The sequence below is a fragment of the Camelus ferus genome, chromosome X (assembly GCF_009834535.1).
Source record: "Camelus ferus isolate YT-003-E chromosome X, BCGSAC_Cfer_1.0, whole genome shotgun sequence".
Lineage (NCBI taxonomy): Eukaryota > Metazoa > Chordata > Mammalia > Artiodactyla > Camelidae > Camelus > Camelus ferus.
In genome coordinates, this window is record NC_045732.1 from 91,811,848 (window position 1) to 91,835,360 (window position 23,513).

Below are 23,513 nucleotides of genomic sequence, written 5' to 3' on the forward strand. Positions count from 1 at the left end.
TTTTGGCAATAAATACTTTAATGAGAACCGATGTCTGTAACATACATATCAGTAACTGCTCTGGCTTATGCCTTCTGCTCTAGCCCAAGTCTGGGGCTAACAAACTACATTTAACCCACATTTGAAGAGAAGGCCATTTTGAGTGTCATCCATCAGTATCCATCTTCACAGAAGATACCAATCTGGGGCCAGAGTCTCAATGTTAATACCTCCTCTCAGGGAAAAGTTCCCATGGCAACACAAACACATGAGCAATTTTGAACCATCCTATCATTCTTTCATCAGGAGGGCCTTGGGAGACCAGTGGTTCAGTAAACACTTACAACTTTGTCAAAATACATTAGAACACAGAAAAAGGGAAAAGAAACAAGTAGAAAGGTTGGAAGAACTTGGCTCACATATAATTCAGTCCTTAGATTTGAAGCCTCTTGAGCTGCTCGTATGTAATGAAAAACTGAGGTGTAAGTCATGGAAGATCACGGGGTTGATACTGAAAGCCACATTCAGTTCTAAAATTGTACATTGCATTCTCTTAAACTGAGGTACTTAGTCTGTGCTATTCTAAGTTGCACTTGCTTAAAATCTTTTTAAAAATATATCTGGCAGATCACACACTGAGTACTCATTTTGATCATTGGCATTTAGCAATATAAACAGATTAAAACTCTAACATACTTATAGTCTTCAGGGGCAAAGAGCACACACACACACACACACACACACACACACACACACATCCAAGAACATCAACAACATATAATTCAATGCTAGAGTAACTGTTACAGACATTAGGTGATCAGAGCAATCCCAAAGAGGGAGAGAGATATTATCTCCCTCAACTTTTAGACTCCAGAAGGGTAGGGAATTACTCAACCCTGCAGTACTCAGGGTTACAAATGCCACCACACGCTACCCAACTCATGGTTCTCCATAGAGGAGGCTCTCAAACACAGCTAAAGGGAAGAGATTCACCTATGAGGAAATGGCCCTACTTGGCTCTGGATTCCATTACCCTAAGAGTGTTTTCTGTCTTATTATTTCCCAAGTTATTTTGGTCCTATAGTCAGGAGTGGGAAATACGGACCACCTCACCATGGACCTTCCTGTGGGCATCTCCCAGCAGGGTTTCCAAAAACTTCCTAGCCCCTTCCAGATTAGGCTGTTTGTTGCTGTTTTGTTTTGAAGAAGAAACGTTGGCATATCTTTTCTACTCCCTTTAGTTTGTATTAGACTCCAACTGAAAGCCATTTCTGTACTTAGTTCTTATGGTCACCATGAGAACACCTGAGTAGATTCTTACCTGCCTAAAGGCTTTAATAATCAAAATTTCCTTCCCACAGCCTACAGTTACCTGGGAGATTTGCTTTCATTCTCATGTTCTAAAAGGATACAATGATGTTCCAGGGTCCAAGTCGAAGCCAGTTGGGCCAAAATCCTTTATAGAGTGCAAAAAACCCCTCATGTTTCCACATCTAAGGGAAAGATAAAATGAAAAATAGAGTGAATTCCTCTTACACTTTACAGCTGACAATTACTTTTATCTTAGTACTCATCTTCCATGCCCCTCCCCAACAACTTAGGCTCCATGAATGGTCCTTTTTTTCTAAAGACATACATTTTGAATTCATATGTATTCTAAATCCATTACCCCACTCATTCAACTCAAAATATTTACTATGCACCTACAATATGTAAGGTACTTTTCTCAATGTTGGGATAATACTAATAATAATAAACAAGAGAGACAAAGTGTCTACGGTAGCCAGCCTCCAAGATGGCCCCCTATGAAAGCCACCTCCCACCACTCACACCCTTGTGTAGCCCCTCCCAACACATATCAAGATCAGTCTGTGTCACCAATAGAGTACGGCAGTAGTGAATGTATGTCACCTCCAGTGCTGTGCTATAAAGGACATTTTGTATATAATAAGGCTTTGACTTATGCTCTCTTGGATCTTTCGCTCTGGAGGAAGCCAGCTGCCATGTCATGAAGAGAGGCCCATGTGTTGAGAAACTAAGCCCTCCAGCCAACAGTCAGAGAGGAACAGAGGCTTCCTGCTAACAACCACGTGAGTGATCTTTGAAGCAGATGCCCCAGCCCCAGTCAAGTCTTCAGATGATTACAGCCCTAGCTGACATCTGGACTACTACCCCATGAGGTTAGGAATTAGGTCTACAATCTCCACCTGGAAGCCAAAGCAATCTTTTAAAATTATAAATTGGATAGTGTCACTTTCCTGTTTAAAGCTCTCCAATGGGGTCCCAGTGAATTTCCTTTTAATTGCAAAATTTCCTCCATGATCTACAGGATCCTACATGATTTAGCCCCTGCCTCCCTCTCCAGTTCCATTTCCTACTACTTTTTCCTTCTACTTTTTCACCACACTCAGCCACACCAGCTTTGTTTTTAACCCCTGAACATGTGTAGCTCATTCCCAATTCAGGGCCTTTATATCTGTTCCCTCTTTCCGAAATGTTTTTCTCTTAGATCTTCATGTGGCTACCTTCTCATCATCCAGACCTCTTCTCAAATGTCACCTCCTCACAGCCTTTTCCTGGCCATCCTAGCTGAAGTAGTTCCCCACCACCATCACCAAGCCACTGTCTCATTATGCTGTGTTATGTAGCATTTACTTCCATCTGAAATTACACTGTTTATTATCTCTGTGTTTGCCTGTCTCTCTCAACTAGAATGTAACCTCCAGGAGAGCAGGGACCACGTTAGTCTTCTTCACCATTATATCCCACTACCTAACACTGTCTAGCAGAGTAAAGTTTCTACTAGTATCTATATAAATATTTATTGAGTAAATGAACACAAACTTTTACACACACACACACACACACACACACACACACAGGGTCTCTGACACTCTCATGAGCCATCTGAATCCTTATAAAGCTCCAAAACAGGGACCAACTTCTTCAGAACATTAGAAGTGGGAGGTACACTTTTTGGCTGGAGGCAGTTGAGTGAAAACAAACAGGAACTTCTATAGATAAACAGAGATAACAGGCTACTTCATGAAGTTATACATTCATTCAATAAATGATTTGCTGTGGATAAAGTGATAAGCAAGATGCACATCATGACCCTGCCTTCATGGAACTTATAGTCTACTGGGACATACAAGTATTAAAAGCAATTACAGTTGACTCTTGAATGACATTAGTGTTAGGGACACTGACCCTCCATGCAGTCAAAATCTATGTATAACTTATGTTGGCCCTCCACATCCTCAGATTCAACCAACTGCAGGTTGTGTAGTACCATACTATTAACCACTAAAAAAATCTGCATATAAGTGGACCCATTCAAACTTGCATTGTTCAAGGGTCAACTGTACAATAAAATGTAACAAATGTGAATAAATTTGATACAGCCATACAACAGAATGTTATCCAGCCATAAAAAGGAGTGAAGTACAGGCATACCTCGTTTAATTGCACTTCACCTTACTACACTTTGCAGATACTGTGTTTTTCACAAATTGAAGATTTGTGGCAACCCTGCATTGAGCAAGTCTATCAGCACCATTTTCCCAACAGCATTTGCTCATTTGTTTCTGTCACTTTTGGTAATTCTCATCATATTTAAAACTTCTTCATTACCATTATATTTGTTATGGTGATCTGTGATCAGTGATCTTTGATGCTACTATTGCAAAGAGATTAGGACTCACTCAAGGCTCAGATGATGGTTAGCATTTTTAGCAATCATACCTTGATTTTTTTAATCAAGGTCTGTACGTTGCTTTTTTAGACAATACTATTATACATTTCATAGACTACAGTATAGTGCAAACATAATTTTTATATGCACTGGAAAATTAAAAATTCATGTGGCTCGCTTTATTGTGATATTTGCATTATTGTGGTGGTCTGGAACCAAACCTGCAATATCTCCGAGGTATGCCTGTACTGATATACGCCACAGCATGGAGGAACCTTGAAACATTATGGTAAGTGAAAGGAGCTAGTCAAAAAGGTCACATATTGTATAATTCCATTTATATGAGATGTCCAGAATAGGCAAATCTATACAGATAAAAAGCAAATTTGTGGTTTCTTAGGGCTGGGGGGCTAAGGAAGTTATAGCTTAAAGAGCATAGGATTTCTTTCTGAGGTCATGAAAATGTTCTAAAATTGACTGTAGTGATAATGGTTGCACATGTCTGTTAATATACCAAAAACCACTTTGACTAGGTGAATTTTATGATACATGAATTAGTCATAAAAAAGACGTTTTTAAAAGTATAATAAATGCTATGACAGAGTAAGTACACGAAATCATGCATACATAACATAGTTTAACAGTCAAGAAGTCCTTTATGAAAAAAATAACATGATCTGAAGAATGGGTAGGAACCAAGAGAAAAGGATATTGGGGGTGGGGTGTCTAACAAAGTATATGGCACAGGTGAAAACTTGGGAATGAAAGACAATCTAGTACTAGAAATTGTTCAGTATATTTGGAATGTAGAATAAAGGTAGCAGAGATAAGGCTGTAGAATTAAAAAGGGGTCAAATATGGAGCCTTGAGTCAATGAGAAGACACTCAAGGGTTTTAAATGGAGGTAAAAGGATGGGTTTGCAGCTTTTCATTTCTATGTCAGAGATGAATGCACAATTCCATTCACCAAAGTGTTTTGGCACTCTGAAAATGAAATAATAAAGTATAATGACAATATAGAACAAAGTTGTTCTAAAGAACTTTAACAGCAAGTAAGTGAATGAGTGAGTAAATGTAAGTACTAAGAGGTTACTGCCAACATGAAAATATGTTTCTGACAATATCACACAACACAGTGGCTATGAGCATAAACTGCAATCAGACAGACCCTGGTTTAAATCCCAGATCTCCCACTATACACTTGGGTAAGTACGTAGCTACTCTGAACCTAAGTTCTCTCATCTAAGTTTCCCCATCTTTTGAACTGTTATCTTTTAGTGTCTTTCCTGGGTTCCTTATCTGCCAAGTCCTTAAAAACTGGTATTTCCCCAGAGTTCTTTCCTTGGGTCTACTCTTCTCTCTACACCACTCAAGCGGAAGGGTTAGCATGTCAGAAATAGCAAGAGGGGTGCTTTTGCCATCTCCTCTCCACAGAGGATGAGAATCACCACTTCTGTGAATCACCATTAATGGAAAGAGCTTTATAATACTCCAGTGTGCTAGGAAAGCAAAAAAGTTGTGAACACCTCTACCTGCTCTCCCTGGTCCCCTGCTCCACAGTTATGTAACACCTGTACTCTACTGCTTCCCCAGGTTCTTATCTACACCCCCGAACTCATCCCTGAGTTAAGACTAAGATATCCAAATATATTCACTGGGTGTTCCTCATGCACCTCAAACTAAGTATCCCAAACTGTGATGTCTCCCATAAAGCCTGTTCTTCTTCCTGTAATGCCTCCATCAATGAATGTCACCACATAATCACCAAGACCAAAAACTGGTAAGTTATCTTTGATACCTCCTTTCTCTCACACCTCTCCACACCCAGTCAACCGATCCTGTTGACTTTATCAACGAAATTACTCTCAACTCTATCCCCACTATCCATGCTCAGGTTCAGGCTCTTATCACCTCTTGCTCAGATTACTGTAAGAGCCTTCTAACTACTAACTACTATATATAAAATAAACAGCAAGGTGATACAATATAGTACAAGAAACTATATTCAATACCTTGTAATAGCCTATAATAACAAAGAGTATGAAAAGGAATATATATATACGTATAACTGAATCACTATGCTGTACACCAGAAATTGACACAACATTGTAAACTGACTATATTTCAATTAAAAAAAAAGAGCCTTCTAATCAGTTTCCCTATCTTTAGATCAGTGGTTCTCAAAGTGTGGTCTAAAACTAACCTGGGAACTGATTAGAAATGCAAATTCTCAGGTCCTACTCCAAACTTATTGAATCAGAATCTGGTGATGGGCCTAGCCACCGGATTTTAACAAGTGCTCCAGGTGATTCAGGTGCATATTAAAGTTTTAAGAACCATTGTTCCAGGCTCATCCCCTTATATTAATGGTTTTCAATATTATGTGAACATTGCAATCACCTGAGGAGTTTTAAAAATACTGACAACCTGGCCCCTACCTCAGACGTTCTGAGATCATTTGTCTAAGGAGGATGCAGAAGCTGTGAAAGTTCCCCAGGTGATTACAATGTGCACCTAAGATTGAGAACCACTGTCTTAGATCCATTCTCCACAAAGCCATAGTGACCTATTTAAAATGCAAATCTGACCTGATTAAAATCTTTCAATAGCTCCTCATCAAGTGAAAAAAAAAAAGAGTCCAAACATCTCAGCATAGCATTCAATATCCTTTATAACCTAACTAACCCTCCACCAACATGAGGAAGGCACCATAGTGTAGAGTTAAGAATGTTGGTTTGAAGCCAATGGTCTGAGTTGAAATCCCAGCTCTCCCACTTACTAGCTGTGAAACCTTGGAAAGGTTAATCTCTCAGTGTTCCAGTATGTTTTAATAGTGAAGATTAAATGAATGAATACATATGTCTCATTACGACAGTTCCTGATACACAATAAAGCACTCAACTGATTTGAGTTATTATTATTCAAGATGCCTCCATCTCCAGGAAATCTACCCCAAATTTCCAAATTGGACTAAAATTTCCTCCCATAGATCCCTGAGTTTATCACTTACCAAGATGTGTTGATTATCTGTTTATATATCTGCAGTATGCTGTAATTTCTCTGTACCTGCTAAAATGGTTCCTGATAGATAAGTTAACTAAACTGATAACAGCAGAGAAACCATATGGTATTATCATATTTTAGCCTCAAATTTGTTTTTTGTAGAAGTATTATCACCAGTGATTATATAATACATAATACATGTATGATATTCAGCTTCCAACAAACATAACATAGCAGAAACTTTCAAAGTGTGAACAATAGCACAATGCTGAACTGAAATTGAGTACCAGATTTTCTATTAAAACATCTCTGCCTTGTCTGAAATGAGCAAGTGTGGGATATGCTAAGTCCTTTCTATCAGTAATTCTACATGGTGCTATTGATAAAAGTATCCTACAGTCTTAAGCATTCAAATTGGAATAATAATCTTAAGGACCATGGTGCACCAGCAGATTGCCAAGGAGACAGCACTCCTATCTGGGAATTACTCTGAGAGATTACTAAAAATAGACATAATGACTCTTCCATCTTCAGAATGAAATGTACCAACTAAGAATAAGCACTGCAGGAAGGTTTAAGACATCAAAGAAAATTAAAAATATAATCCAAGTTCATAGTGTGCATACCTTTAAAATGCCATCCAAAGTGCCCTTGTAGAGGTCCACATGTCCCACAATTGCCCTTTGGTTCATCATGCGAGTTCGAACCACATCAACTGGATTGGAAGCCAGAGCCCCAGCCAAGCCACAGGTAAAGCTAGAACTACAGGTGAAAACTTTAAGAAGATAGTCTGCCCCACTTCCACCTCTGCCCACTTAAACAGAAATTAGGCTAAACATAAATGTACAATGAGTCAGACTCATCAGATAAAACCTGGCCTTTCATTACAATCTAAAGAGAAAGGAAATCTTAAGAGACATAATTCAAAAGCTGTCCGCTTTACTTTTCAATCTAAAACTCAGACAGTCTTTTTTTTTTTTAAAGGAAATAGTTTAAAAGTCTAGTAAGTTCCCTAAGCAGGAAGTACTACACATTATATATTGGTTATGTAAATTTTTCAAACCACAGCATCATATGTCAAATGTATTTGAGCAGTAAAGTATCATAAAAGGTGCAAGATGAAGAAAATGCAGAATGAGACTAGCAACAGTCTTTAGCCCCAAACTGTGGTTTCGTTTCATAGGCCCTAAAATTTCACACTTTTTTTTCTGTTTTTCCTTGAGAAAATCTGCTTTCTGATCCAAAATTGACCAAAGCAAATAACACAAGCTTATCAGATACAGAGGCTGTGTATGAACAAATGCAAATCCTGCAGACATCTGATAGGCTACTGTATTAGACACTGCCCCCAAGTACCAAAGTGCCCATAGTATCTGGAATCTCTATACATGTGTCAGAAGTCTTGAAGTTCTGGTGATGAGAGAGAAAAAGGTATTTAGGCCATATGTACCTGTTATCAATTCTACATGAGGACTGCAGTGAAAGATGCTTTCTGTGCTTTAAGTATTAAAACTATGGAATGAATACAACCTATCATACTTACACAAAGTGAGTCAAGATTGTGTCTCCCATCACCCCTGACAATATTAAGTGCTTCTTCGTAATATCATAGACTGGTAGCTCTACACCCACAACAATGGCAGCCCGCTGAGCAGTTGGGACAACACCCTGTAAAACATAAGCGACATTAGACACCAAGGAAATACACTGGTAGTGACATAAGTCTAAAAGTGAATAAAATAGACTGAGAGTTTTAAAAATCACAGAAAAATCCAAGTTTAAAGTACAGAGGTCACTCCTTCAAATCAATGGCTAATGCTGGAACACTTATAAATTCCCAATTCACTTACTACACTAAAAATAAAATCATTGATATGACACCCAAAGTACAAGCAACAAAAGAAAAAATAGATAAAGGGACTTCATCACAATTAAACATTTTTGTGATTCAAAGGGTACCATCAAGAAAGTAAAAAGACAGCCCACACAATGAGAGAAAGTATTTGCAAAATCATGTCTGGACTAGTATATACCATATATCATATATGGACTAGTATCCAAAATACATAAAGAACCTTACAACACAAGAATAAAAAGACAAACAACCAAATTTAAAAATGGGCAAATCTAAATAGACATTTCCCCAAAGAAGATATATACTTATAGACTGCTGGTGGGAATGTAATATAGGGCAGCCACTGTGATAAACACTGGCAGTCCCTCAAAAAGTTAAACATAGAATTACTATATGACACAGCGATTTCACATCTAGATATATACCCAAGAGAATTATAAACACATATTTATGCAAAAACCTGTACATGAATGCTCATAACAGCATTATTCATAACAGCCAAAAAGTACAAACAACCCAAATGCTTATTAACTGATGAAGGGATAAACAAAATGTGATATGTACATACAATGGAATTATTATTCAGCCACAAATAGAAAAGAAGTACTGATAAATGCTAAAACATTTAGATGAAACTAAACAGTATGCTAAACCAAAGAAGCCAGTCACAGATGCCACATATTATATAATTCCATTTACATGAAATGCCAGAATTGGTAAATCTATAGAGACAAAAAGTAAATTAGGGATTGTCTAGATTTGGGAGGGTTAGTAGTCACGGGAAGTGACTGTTAATGAGTATGGGGTTTCTTTTTGTAGTGATGAAAATGTTCTAAACTGAGATAAGTGGTGACGGTTGCACAAGTCTATGGATATCCAAAAACATTAAATTGCATACTTTAAGACAGTAAATTTTATAGTATATATATTATCTCAATAAAGATGCTATTAAAAATAAAATAAACCCATGAAGCAAAGTCAAGTTTAATTCACAGAATTTAGGCTGTGCTTGCTGGAAGGACACACTAGGATGACAGCAAAGGTATGATGCAGCTAGGGAGAAAGCCAAGTCAAAGTCCTCCTGGGGTAACACTACCAGCTTTTCACTCACTAGCACAACAGTCCTATCCCAGCTCACGTTACAACATAGGACTGTTAGAGCACCAAAAGTCATGTTTTTGAAGAATATTAATGACACAAGAAAATGCCTATAACATTAAAGAAGGCAAGACATAAAATTACATATAGTATTATTCTAACTTTAGGAGAAAAGGTATAAACACATGTGCCAAATTTTTATTTAAAAAATTCATAATCAATGTTTTACTTTTATCATTGTGTTTAAATATCATTTAAAATTGAAAATAACATACCATGGGGACAACCGCTTTCTGGGATACCTGTTATAATAAAGAGTTTGATCATGTCTTAATTCCCAAACTCAGTTTATAAAGTGGAACTGATGTACCTGTGCTGTCATCAGGAAATGTTTGATTCTGCTGATCAGGCTGGCTGGCCCAGCAGTGCCTTCTGACCCTTCTACCTGCTTGACTCTGTTAGAAGATGGCCTCAGAAGACTAACTTGGTGAACAGTAAGGACCCACGGGCTGAATTCAGGTTGTAGACATGTTTTGTGTGGCCTACACAGTGTTTCTTAGAAGGCCGAACTAGCTGTCAACATACTAAAACAAACAAAAAACCACAGGAATGGACACTTCACACAGGGATGCAGATTTTCAGCTTCTCTTAAACGTCCAGAAAATTTGGCCAAACTGGACTCATGTGGTGCATGGCAGCAATGAACAGGGCAAGTGCTCTCCAGTTCACCACAGTCCCCACCATTCTATTGTCTCTCCAACTCTGACATTAAGTGCCAGTTACTCTCTGCTACAATACTTGTGCTGCCATTTCTTACAATGGAGTTAGCAAGAAAGTGAAATATTTCCAGGACCCATGTTATAATCAAAGCAGGAAAGAGGACCACGTGTTTAAAGAAAAATGCAAACATATTTCCTTGTTGAAATAAAAGAAATATTCCTATATTTTAATATATAAAAAATACATGTCTGTGTCAAAGGAATATGTAACACAATGTACTTCACGTCTCTACCTTACATGTCTAGATGAAGTAAATAGCTTGGATCATAAAAGTAGCTATGTCCAGTTCCTCAAAACATTAAACACAGAATTACCATACAATCCAGCAATCCCACTTCTGGGTACATACACAAAAGAACTGAAATCAGTCTTGAAGAGATGCCTGCACATCTATGTTCACAGCAGCATTATTCACAAGAGCCCAGATACAGAAAAAACCTAATTGTCCATTAAAGGATGAATGGATTAACAAAATGTGGTATATGCATATAATGGAATATTATCAGCCTTAAAAAGGAAATTCTGACACATGTGACAGCATGAATGAATTGAGGACATTATGCTAAGGGAAATAAACCAGTAATAAAAAGATACTGTATGATTCCACTTATATGAGTTACCCAAAACTGTCAAATTTATAGAGACAGAACATAAAATATTGGTTGCCAGGGGCTGGTGGGAGGAGGAAATGGGAAGTTGTTGTTTAATGGGTACAGAGTTCTAGTTTTGCAAGATGAGAAGAATTCTGGAGACTGGTTGTACAACAACATAAATGCACTTAACACTACTAAACTGTACATTTAAAAATAGGTAAGCTGGTAAATTTTATGTTATGTGTATTTTACCACAATTTAAAAATTATTTTAATTAAAAATAAAATAGCTATTATAAAGTACCCTGACAAAATCTCCAATTCTATACATCGCTTTGTCTTTGTCTTTCCCTTAGCATTAGTCTGTGAAAAAGTTCTAGTTAGTCCCATTTTCTGGTTTTAAATTCAACTAATCAAGAAAGTGTACCTCAAAGTACCTTTTATCAAAAAGCAAACCTCAAGGATCATTAATGGATGCTAAGACCATTTGGTGAAAGGTCATTAATAGGATATGTGCGTGTTGTTAGAAGAATATCACTCTACAACTTACTTACTATTCATCAAATTGTATATCTGAAATATGTGTAGTTGACTGTACAGGAACCATACCACAATAAAGGTGTTTTAAAAAATAAATAAATAAAATCTAAAAAAAAATTACTTGCTAATTGCAAAGGGGAAAAAACTTATCTTTTATGACGGTAAGATCTGGTGGACATCATCTTACTAAGTAATCAAACTTGGTGTCACTAATTGTGGGACAACCTAACAGTTTGTGCCTCTTCCTGTGATGCAATATGAAACACACAGTGTCATCTTTTAAATTCTCTTACCAAAAATGTTTAACATGAATCTAATCAAGCTAACATACCTAACTTCCAGCTTACAGGAACTACAGGGGAAATACAAGGAAACATTCTTTAAGAAAACTCACCTCAGCTCATCAATAAAGGAAATTTGAATATGGACTAGATGTTAGCTCTTAGGGACTTGTTATTAATTTTCTTAGGTGTGTGTGACAATGGAATTGTTACGTAGGAGAATGTCCTTATTCTTAGGAGAGACATAATGAAGTACTTAGGAGAGTTACCATGATGTCTGCAACTTCCTTTCAAATAGTTTAGCAGAAAAAGAAAAGAAGCAGTGTGTGTATGTATGTGTATGTGTGTATATACACATAAATAGGTAAAGAAAATATGGCCAAACTTCAAGAGTTATTTAATCCAGGTATGTAGGTGTTCGTTGTTCTGTTATTTCAACCTTTCTGTATGTTTGAAATTTTTTTACAGTAAGTAGTTAGGGAAAATTATAAAGAAAGGAGAAAAGCAAAACTTTCTTTTTTAAGAGTCTATTAATGGAGTTCCCATTCTACTCTCCTCTACTAGTAGTCTTATTTAATATTACAAACTTAAGTGATTAAAATAGGATTAAAAAGTTATAGGAACAAAAAAAAACCCCAAAGTATAGCTAGAAGACTAACAGTGATTATGTCTAGCTAGTGGACTACTGGATGTTTTTCTCTTTTATATATTGTCCCAATATTTTACAGTACACTATCTTTTACCTTTTATAGTATTTTAAAAAGTTGTTTTAGGTAACAACTTTTGATCATAAGCACTACAGAGACCATAAACATACACTGCTGTGTTAGTGCAAAACTGGCAAAAATATACATTGAAGAACTAAATTCACTGTGAATTTGAACAAACCAAAATGACTATCTCAAATAATGTAATAATGTCTCTCACACATACAATCCCCAAACATTAAGCAGAAATAAAGACAACTGATAAATTTTGGTCCTTTCATAGGTGATAAGGAGCCTCTTACCTTATTTTTTGGGTTATCAAGCATCTTATATAGTATAAGATGACAATTCACAATTTTATGGCTTTATACAAAAGGCATTCTTTGCAAATTCTAGGAACTGTGTATAGAACAATACCAGGAAAAGAATACTCACCCTCCAGAGACCCCTGGTACCTTCTTGTTGGTATATATCAATGAAGCTGCCAATCATGCTGCCTTGGAACAAGCTTCCTTGAGCCTGCATTCGAATCTAAAATCGGAAGAGGTAAGCATTTTGTTTTGACAGAGAGAACCAAAATGAGATGTTTCACTCATTTAAAATTAAGAACAGTATTTGGGAATTATCAGAAAAATCAGCCTGCTATTATGATGAAATTAATGACAAACTACATACAGAAAGAATGTAATTTGTGTCAAAGTATATTTTATAAAGGTGATTTTCACCAGCCTCACATTCCTCATATTAAGTCCATCATTTCTGGAGTTGGAAGAAAATTTGGGAAAAAGAAAGAACAAGTAATCAGTGGGGGTAGAAAATAATCCATTTAAAATATGACTAGTGTAGTGAAAAATTAGAAATAACCTATATGTCCAAAACAACAACAAAGAATTCGTTACATAAATTATGATACATCCATTTAAGGGAATACTATGCAGCCATGTAATTTTTTTGTAGAATAATATCTGTGGATATTAGAAATTGTCAACAATTAAATTGTTAAATAGAAAAAGCAGGTTGCAAAGCAGTATGTATGGTGTATCATTTTAATTAAAAATATGTAAACTTAAAAATAATCATACGCACAGCAAAGAAACTGGATGAACATATACACCCAAGTGTTGCCAGTGGCTTAAGTCTAAGTGCTGAAGCTGCAAGTGAGCATTTTTATTTTTTGTGTTTTTTCCTGCCTTCCATTTTTCTACATTGAACATGCATTGCTTATGTAATTATAAAAAGAAAAAAATGTTTAAAATATAATTTTTTGTTTATGAGACTTTAAATTGAGTTTTGTCATTTGTAAGAAGAAGTTGTGAGGCAAGTGTGGCACTTTCCTCAGGCACAAAATGTAGTAGGGGGAATGTAAAAAGTCTCAGTAATCCAGATAAATATTATCTTAGTGCAAAATTTTTTAAAATCAAAATTAATGCATAAAAATCCACAATGAACCAAGTATCAAAATTGAAACTGAAGACAGGATCCAACAGGGCAGAATTAGGGTGAGTGAGATGATTGTACAACAACACAACTATTTTGCTCATCAAGAATTTTTTATATTCATTTTAATTTTTGAAAAACATTACATAAAAATGTTATCTCTCTTGATTACTGAGCTTTTGCTATACCCTTACATTTTGCACCCAGGGGGAATACCTCATTCCTCGGGTCCTAGTCCTGGTCCTATTCCTGGGTAGTTTTGAAGAATAAATTCATGAGGGAAGGGGGAAAAGGCACTGCAGGCAAAAAGAAAACTATATGCACAAAGGCAAGGAAGCAGCACATAGTTCAGAGAAAGAGCTATCCAAGGCTAAGTAAAAGGATTAAACAGCCCAATTGTGATTAAAAATCCTACATAAGATTGTGACTACCCCCGGCTCCCTAACACCACTCATCACTCAGCCCTACCTAAGTGTAAGAAAGGAAAAGGTAGATTATAGCATTGGTCAATGGTTGTAATCATCTAGTCAGAGGGATGGGAAAGTGAAGCAAATCACCCAGGTGATTAAGTCTAGGATCCACCAGGATAACAAAAGAAGTTTTTGGGAGTTAAGTATTATTTTTCTTGACAAGCACATTCTAATAAGTGTGATTATACTGAAAATATTTTAGAGTTTTAGGATACAGTCAATTCTCTTCATAAATACTTTTTCTGTAAATCTAAAATGATATAAAATTTCTGTAGCTAAGTTATTATCAATTTAATCCAGAAATAACATTTCATATCTTTTCTTCATCAACCACCACTGGTTTCTCTCGTATGTTATTTTTCAAGTCACTCTCTCAGTTCTCAAAACTCTCTTAATTGCAACAGATCTCCCCTTCACTAACCTAGCCACCTGTGGTTTCAATAAATAAAGCATATGTTCTCTCACTTTTTTTGGTCATATTCCCCCTAAAATAATTTTTAAAAACTTGGGATCCTCTTACACATTTTAATCATATATTTAGTGCTTTTAACTAATCGTAAGTTTAAATAAATTAATAAGGAGGAAATATTTACTATTCTGAGATAAAATAAGCTGAAGATTGGTATTATTGTTTCATTCTGTGTTTTAATAAAATCTGAAAGAAATCTAATTATATTTTAAAAACTCAGCACCACTAACCCATATTGTTCTGGTTTTGAATTCAGAATATTCCAACGCAGGCTAAAATATACCACTTTAAGGCCAAATCTCATTCTTAATAGAAATATGGATAAGACAGGAAAAGACAGAGACATTATAGACATAATCAGTTATTAAAGGAGGCTTCTCCAAAAACTGTATTTCAATTTACCCCTTTGATACTTCAAGTTACACCACAGGTCAATATACCATACTAAGATTTGAAATGCATGGGGGAATATACCTTTCTTTTGTAAAGTGGGGAAAGGGCTATTATAAAGACAAGTTCATTCTCAGATCTGTTTCTGAAGAGAGTACAAATGAAAGTAAGGGATCTGGAAATTGATTCCCTTAACATTGTACAGCACTTGGGAAGAAACAAAGAGGTTGGCATACTCTAGTTTGAAGACCAATGGATTAATGCACATCCTAATACATTTACTATTTATTGAACATCAACTACCTACCAAGTATAATGATAGACAGTTTACATATATTATCTTTAATCCTTAACAATCCTATGGGATAAATACTAAATTATCTTCATTTCATACATGAGGAAACTGAGAATTAAAGCAGTTAAGTGATTTGCCCAAGTTTTTATATCTGGCAAGTGACAGAGTAGGGATCTGAACCCAAATCTGACTCAAAGCTCTTCACTTCACACTGGATATATCCAACGCTGCCAGATTTCTCTTACCTTTAGCACGTCGGTGGGATTGGCTATAGTGGAAGATATCACCCCTGACACTACCCCACATATCATATTAATTAAAAGCGTTTCATCTGTAAAAAGGAACAAAAAAGAAAGAAAGAAAGAAAGGTCTGCTTGTATGAGGTATCAGTTTCTGAGAACACGGTACTGAGTTATCAGAGGAAAGGAAGCTTGTTCAGAAAAATGACTATAGAAATGAACTACATCACAGTGAAAAAGAATGTGACAATGAATATATGTATGTTCATGTATAACTGAAAAAATGTGCTCTACACTGGAAATTGACACAAGATTGTAAACTGATTGTAACTCAATAAAAAATGAACTACAAAGCTTATAAAAATAAAGAAACTCAAATATTTCAAGATCCCAAATCAGTGCTGAAATATATAAAATTTGTAAAACATAAATCATTATTTTAAATACTTCTAAGAGACACTGGAACATATCTTATTTTTTGATATAACTGCCAATACTCCACATAAATTCAGAATGTGCTATTTCCCCTTCAATCACTTCAAACATGTAGAGAAGTTTTAAAGTCTTTTTCTGGAGAATCATCAACTCTAAAGACACAAGAACTGAATGTTAAAAGATAAAATCTCATCACTAATAGAAAAAAATTATCTAAGCATTAAATTTAACTGGCCTTGATATCTACTAGCCTCTATTTATATAAGACTTCTACTGTTAAATGTGAAAAACTAGACATTTGGAAATAAATCCTCTCAGGTAGGAAAAAGAAAACAAAGAAAACACAGAGCATATGTATTGTCCTAAAACTCAATTTTCACCACACCTCCTCACCATGAAAAGCCTGCAAATAGTAACCAGGTAAACCCAAGTGAAGAATCTGTAAAAAGAAACTATTTTAGGAAGAGAATCCTTCAGGATCCTCAAAGAAGAGGCTCCAGAAAAAGTTGATTTAGGACAATAAAGTGATTCAAAAGACATTTCCAACCGAAAGGCTCTCCAGCTGTCCCTAACTATGCAGTAGTCTCAAGCCTGAGGTAAATTTTTAGCACACTATCCAGTTGGAAATGCTGCAGCCACAAGCAGAGAGACATACAATAATGCTGAATATGAGTTAAGGTGGACATATGTACACTAGAATCCAGGTTATAACAACCTAAAACTACACCACCTAACAAAATCTTATCAAAATTGGCAGCTAGAGGATTCCTTACAATTGAAGTCCTCTTCTCGATGAGGACAGCATTAATTTTCTCAAGAAACTTGTTCCATGTTCCCTCTGTGATGACCAGAAGCCTTTTTCGTTTGTTTGATAGTAAAAGGGACAAACTTGAAAAGCAGGTCCCTCTAACCTATATATCATCTCTGCAAGGATTAACCCCAAATCAGTATAAGCTCATTTTGCCCTTGCAATGACTGTCACCCACTCTTAGGCACCCTGTGAGGAGCACTTCTCACTAAGCATGATTTCAACAATCTCTTTGAGTATTACCCCAAAAGAGAATGAGGAGTTGATACTGACCTTCTAAACGTTCTACAAATAATCTCTTCAAGCTTTGGTAAATGCCAATTTTAATGGTGCCATATGATGCCTGTCTTAGTAAAGCAGGAGCGATTCTGAAAAAAAAAAAGAAAGAAAAATTAAGTCAATTATACTCAACATGCACTTGCAGATTATACATATCTAGACAGCCTACTCCCTTCCATTACCTACCTCACGCCACAAAAACAGCAAAATATGCATTTTTTTAAGCACCTATGGAACATTTGCCAAGAGAGAGTGCATTTGAGTCATAAAACAAACCTCAACAAATTTAAAATAATTGAAATCACATAGTGTGTCTTCTCTGACCATAACGGACTTTAACTAGAAATCAATAAGGAAAATCTGCAAACACTTGGAAATTAAATAACACACTTCTATACAATCCATAGCTCCCAGGAAGTCGCAAAATATTTTTTAGATACATAGAACTGAGTGAAAATGAAAATTAAACCCATTAAAATATGTGGGATGCAACCAAAGCAGTGTTGAGAGGGAAATTTATAGCACAAAATACTTACATTAGAAAAGAGAGAAAGTCTCAAAATCAATAATCTAAGTTCGTACCTCAAGAAACTAGAAAAAGATGAGCAAAATGAACCCAAAGCAAGTAGAAGGAAATAAATAATAAAGAGCATAAATTAATAAAATTAAAAACAGGAAAATACAGAAAAACCAATGAAACAAAAAGTCAGCTATTTTGAAAAAAATAAAATTAATAAAACTCTAGCAAGGCTCATAGTAGCAAAAAGAGAGAAGATATAAGTCACTAATATCAGGAATGCAACAGGGACTAGCACTACAATTCTGCAGTCATTAAAAGGATAATAAAGGAATACTATAAACAACTTTATGCTCATAAATTCAACAACTTAGAAGAAATGAATAGTTACTTAAAAACAACAAACTGCCAAAACTTAAGATGAAATAGATAGTACAAAAAGAAATAAATGAATTAAAATTAATTAATTTTTAAAAATTTTTAAAAAGATGAAATAGATAATCTGAGTAGTCTCATAACCACTGAATTTTTTAAATTTATAATTTAAAAGTTCCCAAAAAGGAACTCTTCAGGCCCAGATAATTTCACTGGGGAATTCTAGCAAATACTTAATAAATTAACACCAGTTTTACACAATCTCTTCCAGAAAACAGAAGAGGGAACAGTTATCAACTCATTTTATAAAACTAGTATTACTCTGATAACAAAACCAGACAAAAACAGTTACAAAAAAGGAAAACTAACTGTATAGGCCAATATCTCTCATGAACTTAGATGAAAAAATCCTTCACAAAATATGAGCAAATTGAATCAGTAATGTAGAAAAAGCATGCATCATAACCCACTTCACAGATTTAAGAAAAAAATCAACCTTACTTCCCAGAAATTGTTGATACATCTTTAATCCTATCAAGAAGGAGGTACCAGAGTCAAAATTTTACCCTATTTAAGTTCTGCTTATGAACTGGAGACATTCTCACTCATACCTCCTTTGAGATTCTTTCAAATCGCAGAACTATACTTTAGTAGTTATAAATAGAAAGACAGCAGCAGCTCAGATGGTTAAGATTAAAAAATGATGACAAAACATGCATATTTCTGAGTTTATTGCTTGCTATCAGAAAAAAAATCTTGTGATTATCCATGTTGATGTAAGAACAAGGTGTAACATGATCCATGATTTACTTGCTTCAGGATGTAATACTTGATTCTTTCCCCAAGTAAATTATCTTTGAAATTAAGTTTAACATAGGTTAATAATAAAATGATGTCCATTCTCTAAGCAATAAACTGGTACACTAGATGCAGATGTGAACTAGTAAAATGACAAAATGGACAATAAACCACCAACCTATGGCTAATCAAAAGTTGACCCCCCAAAAAGATGGGTCTCCTTCTCCCTTATTCTGCATTTTCTGTTTAAACTACCAGAATAATATTTCTATAAAGAGGAAAATTCTTTTAGAAGTCAGTATTTGGCAACTCAGGAAGAATATCACAGAAATATATTGTGTTAATTGGCATGACTATTCATGGTAGCTATAGATGACTCTCGGGAAAAAAGGAGAAAGCCAATGCTGCAATGAGATATCCATTTTAAACTGTATCACTTATAGCCAAATGAACACAAAATCCAAAGCTCAAGACTACAAGCAAATGAAATATAAACTGGCACATCAATACTGAATTATAAGTTAAAATGGTGACTATGAAGGGCACAAACCATCCGACAGCCTGAAATACATGGCTTCTTGAAAAAGTATTTGTATTTGTGATGTAAGGAAAGAATCCAGTCTTACCCTGAATACAGAGCCAATATGCCTTCTTCTTTATAGATTCGGAACAAGGCATGAAACATTCCTCGGTATTTTATCTCTTTGAAACGGACATCAATGCTTTGGCCTTGAACTTGAAGTCGCGTTTTGGTCAGGTCCACAGGGAACGTTCCTGTGAAGGAATACACTCATTTCTAAATTTTTCCAAAGAATCACAGTTAAATTTTGGCTGAATTTAAGGCAATGATAATTTCTAAGACGTAAGACAAAGTCCTTTTTGTAGCACCTAGATCTCTACTAAAATATCATGACTAGAGGACAAGAGTTGTATGTGATAAAGTGAAATGCACTGTAGGTAGCAGGATTTGACCCATAGTATAGTTGAAACTGTGATACAATAAAATGCTTTAAGATAGTCCTAATATACTGTAAATGCAAGATAATTTAAATGTTGTTTTAATTTTATCTGTAACACACAATCTGGCTTTTGTCTCTTCTTTCTGTCCCCTGCCACTTCAAGTCTCCCCATATTTCCCTTATAAAAATCTTTGCAAATTTTCACAAAGAAGATAGGAAAACATGGGGTTGCTGCTCCACATACTCTTATATAGTATTACAAAGTTTTGTGGGTTTTCTTTCTTTTATCTGTTTGTAAGAAACAGTTTCCTAGTATTAAGAAAGATAATGGGAAAGTCCTATTTGGTGTACTTATCTGGTTCCTTAGGTAATTCAGGACCAATAGCAGCACAGTGTTGGGTGGAAAAATTTCTTCAACCAAATTTATTATATCAACACACAGAAGTGGTCATTACATTGACAATATATGTTTCGAGGACTATTTCAAGGTCTAAAACTAACAAGGTGATTATACAGCTCTGGTCACTGACAACCTTGAAATCACACCACCAGAATATATGCCAATAAAGTCAACAAATTGACTGGATTCAGGTCACTTATGAATAGTTTAGGAAAGAGAAAATTTGGAAGATAATAAAAACATAATCTAAAAGTATTTCAAAATTAAAATTAAATAGAGAAGAATCTAGTTTGACCTTTTAGTCAATTTTCTTCTAAAATGGGAAAGAGGTTTGAAAAAAAAGAAGTCTAGATACTTACTAAGAAATTCATAAACAATTTAGCATAAAGGAAAGACCATTAGTATAGGAATAGAGCAGAAACCCCTATCTTATCTAACTCCCTCTATATTTTCATGTATATTTCTTATGCCAAGCAAATTAACAAATCATTAAACTATCAAAAAAGCTTCCTAAATTTGACTTTTCTTAACTTTACTTGCCATACCATTAGCGGTACTTTCTCAGAAAATATTACTTGATGGCTTTGAGACAAGTTTTTAAAAAAAATAGAGCAAGCTTCTTTTACCAAAAATAATGCTGCCATCTATACCATAAGGAGCAGAGCTCTCAGTTTTGACACTCTTACCAAACTCAGCAACGATAGAGGCAAGGCCGCCATATACAAAGGGTTTCCAGTTCAGACCAGACATCTCATGACTTACAGTGGCACTTTTCTGGTGCTAAAAATAAACACAAATCAGAACAAGGCACAAGAGTGAGGAGCATTTGTTAGTGTATGATCACATAATTTATATCAACAAAATTTGCAAATAAAACAGATGGAGAGAAAAAAACCTACAAAGTGGAATGACACAAAATGAAGTATCCTGTTTCATGTGACAGATGATCATGAACATGTTCTTTACTGCCACTCTGTAGGGGTAATTGTGCAATTCGCTCAAAGATCAACCCGTGCCCTTCATTTTCTCTAGTTTCTTTAATGTTACCCCCATCCCCACCCAAAGAAAAGGCTTCAGTACATTCAGCACACCCAACTTAGATATTGAACCAGACAATTATAAGTGAAGGAACCCAGAGTTTAAATTGTATAGGCTGAGGCATCTCATAAAAGCAGTTCATGGTATTCAGCTAGCTTGAATCAGGTACAAAGGATACATTGACATTGCTACCGTCTCATATTCTTAGCCTTCTCATCTCTCCACTAAACTTTAGGGTTTTATTTCACCTAGCTACTTTTCAGCTACACACAACCTCCTCCTACTAGGCCTAGGCTGAGTTAAGCACCTTTTCACTTTCCTTCTGGTTCCCAGAGAAATGACAGCAAATGGATGATGTCCCTCTTCTCTCTGACATTCCATCTATTGACTCTGCTTTTCCCTGGCCTTTTAAAGCACATACATACAAATATTTTTTGTATGTTTTCTTTGATGATTGGGTTCTTTAACCATGTATTCTACTCCCCGCCCCCCTTTCCTTCTTCCCCATCCCACCCCCATTAGACCTGTCATTTTCAATCTTTTCAGCCTTTTTTTTCTTGCCACTCCCAGCTATTTCTCTCTCAGATTTTATTTTTGTACAGTTCTGCCCTCAAGGTTGGTGGTTTTCAAATTTTAATGTACACTAGAATCATCTAGAAGCCAGATTAAAACATAGATTGCTGGACCTTTCCCTCAGAGTTTCTGACTGGTGGTTTGGGTCTGACTTGAGAATTTGCAAATCTGCAAACAATGATAATAACACCCACACTTTAAGAACTACTGCTCTAAGCACTGCCTACTAAATCCTAGTCCAGCTGGAAGCAATCTCTTTTCTCAGGATGGACTCTCAGATTTCTTTTAAATATTCCTTTTTCAGTTCTTCATGGTATGTATACTATTGAATTTCAAAAGCAACTTCAAGTGGTTTATGGTCAGGAATGACGACTCTAAAGTCAGGTTGCCTAGGTTTAAATCCTGATACCACCACTTACTAGTTCTATGAGCTTGGGCAAGTTATTTAACCACTCTGTCCCTGGGTCTTCTGAACTGTAAAATGGGTTAATAAATATTATACTAAGGGTTGTTGTGAAAATTAAATAATACATGTAAAACACTTAGAAAAGTATCTGGCACTTAGTCCAACAACTAATAGCTATTATTATATTTTGAAAAGTTAAGTAGTCAAATTTACATTTTAACAGATAATACTTACTGCCCACCTCCCCCACTGCCCAGTCTGGGGTTAATATCATTGAATCAGTCTCTTTTTAAGGGAGACAAAATTCTGCTTTGCTTCCACATAAGGAATTCTCTGTAACTAAGCAGAGAACAATTTTCCAGAAAGGACATCAAACATGCAGACCAATGTTTTAGTTAGAGGCCACAAAAATAATTATGGACCCTTTCCAGCATAGTGTGATCAGTCAGTCCATCTGACATAGTCTGCAGTAGATAGCTCCTTTGGAGGAAAATTGTTGAAGAGAATTCTAAAAAGCAAAGTAGGAATAAGCACTTCAATTATCAGCTGCAGCTTGAAATAGGAGTCTTGAGTACTAAATACTACCTCATCATCATTTTCACCTATGCCCTCATTTTAAGATTACAATTGATAGTAAAATATGACACACACGGTGAGAGGGTAGGCATGGAAAACAAGGACCACAGCATATCCCTTCTCTAAGTTTGTTGGGGGGGAAATGCCCTCTCCATGGGTATGGAGAAAAGGGAATCCTCCTACACTGTTGGTGGGAATGAAGTTTGGTGCAGCCACTATGGAAAACAGTATGGAGAGTCCTTGAAAACTAAAAACAGTTACCATATGATCCAGTAATCCCACTCCTGGGCATATATCCAGAGAAAACTCTAATTCAAAAAGATACATGCACCCCAATGTTCATAGCAGCACTATTTACAATAGTCAAGACATGGAAGCAACCTAAATGTCCATCAACGATGACTCGATAAAGAAGCTGTGGTATATATATATATATACATACATACATACATACATACATACATATATATATATATAAATGGAATATATAATATATATAACGAAATACTACTCAGCCATA

At 35.6% G+C, this 23,513-nt stretch overlaps 1 protein-coding gene and 1 long non-coding RNA gene across 4 annotated transcripts in view; one reads left to right on the forward strand and one right to left on the reverse strand.

Annotated features, from left to right (window-relative positions):
* The window catches only part of SLC25A14 (solute carrier family 25 member 14), a 27,586-nt gene continuing 4,073 nt past the window's right edge, over positions 1-23,513 (reverse strand). For 2 of the 3 annotated variants that reach the window (XM_032475109.1, XM_032475110.1), the window contains 9 exons: positions 21,087-21,180; positions 19,668-19,815; positions 17,346-17,440; positions 15,836-15,921; positions 12,965-13,060; positions 8,220-8,344; positions 7,303-7,438; positions 1,392-1,472; positions 1-454 (listed from right to left, as the gene is read on the reverse strand). In XM_032475109.1, coding sequence (XP_032331000.1) covers positions 413-454; positions 1,392-1,472; positions 7,303-7,438; positions 8,220-8,344; positions 12,965-13,060; positions 15,836-15,921; positions 17,346-17,440; positions 19,668-19,815; positions 21,087-21,180 — 903 coding nt within the window. In that variant the 3' untranslated portion in view covers positions 1-412. Of the gene's footprint in view, positions 455-1,391; positions 1,473-1,497; positions 4,658-7,302; positions 7,439-8,219; positions 8,345-12,964; positions 13,061-15,835; positions 15,922-17,345; positions 17,441-19,667; positions 19,816-21,086; positions 21,181-23,513 lie in introns of those variants that run through there. The other variant, XM_032475111.1, reaches the window with a different exon arrangement.
* Positions 19,970-23,513, forward strand: part of LOC116662004 — a 17,085-nt gene continuing 13,541 nt past the window's right edge. Inside the window, exon 1 of the long non-coding RNA XR_004317977.1 lies at positions 19,970-20,227. This is a non-coding gene — a long non-coding RNA (uncharacterized LOC116662004). The remainder of the gene's footprint in view (positions 20,228-23,513) is intronic.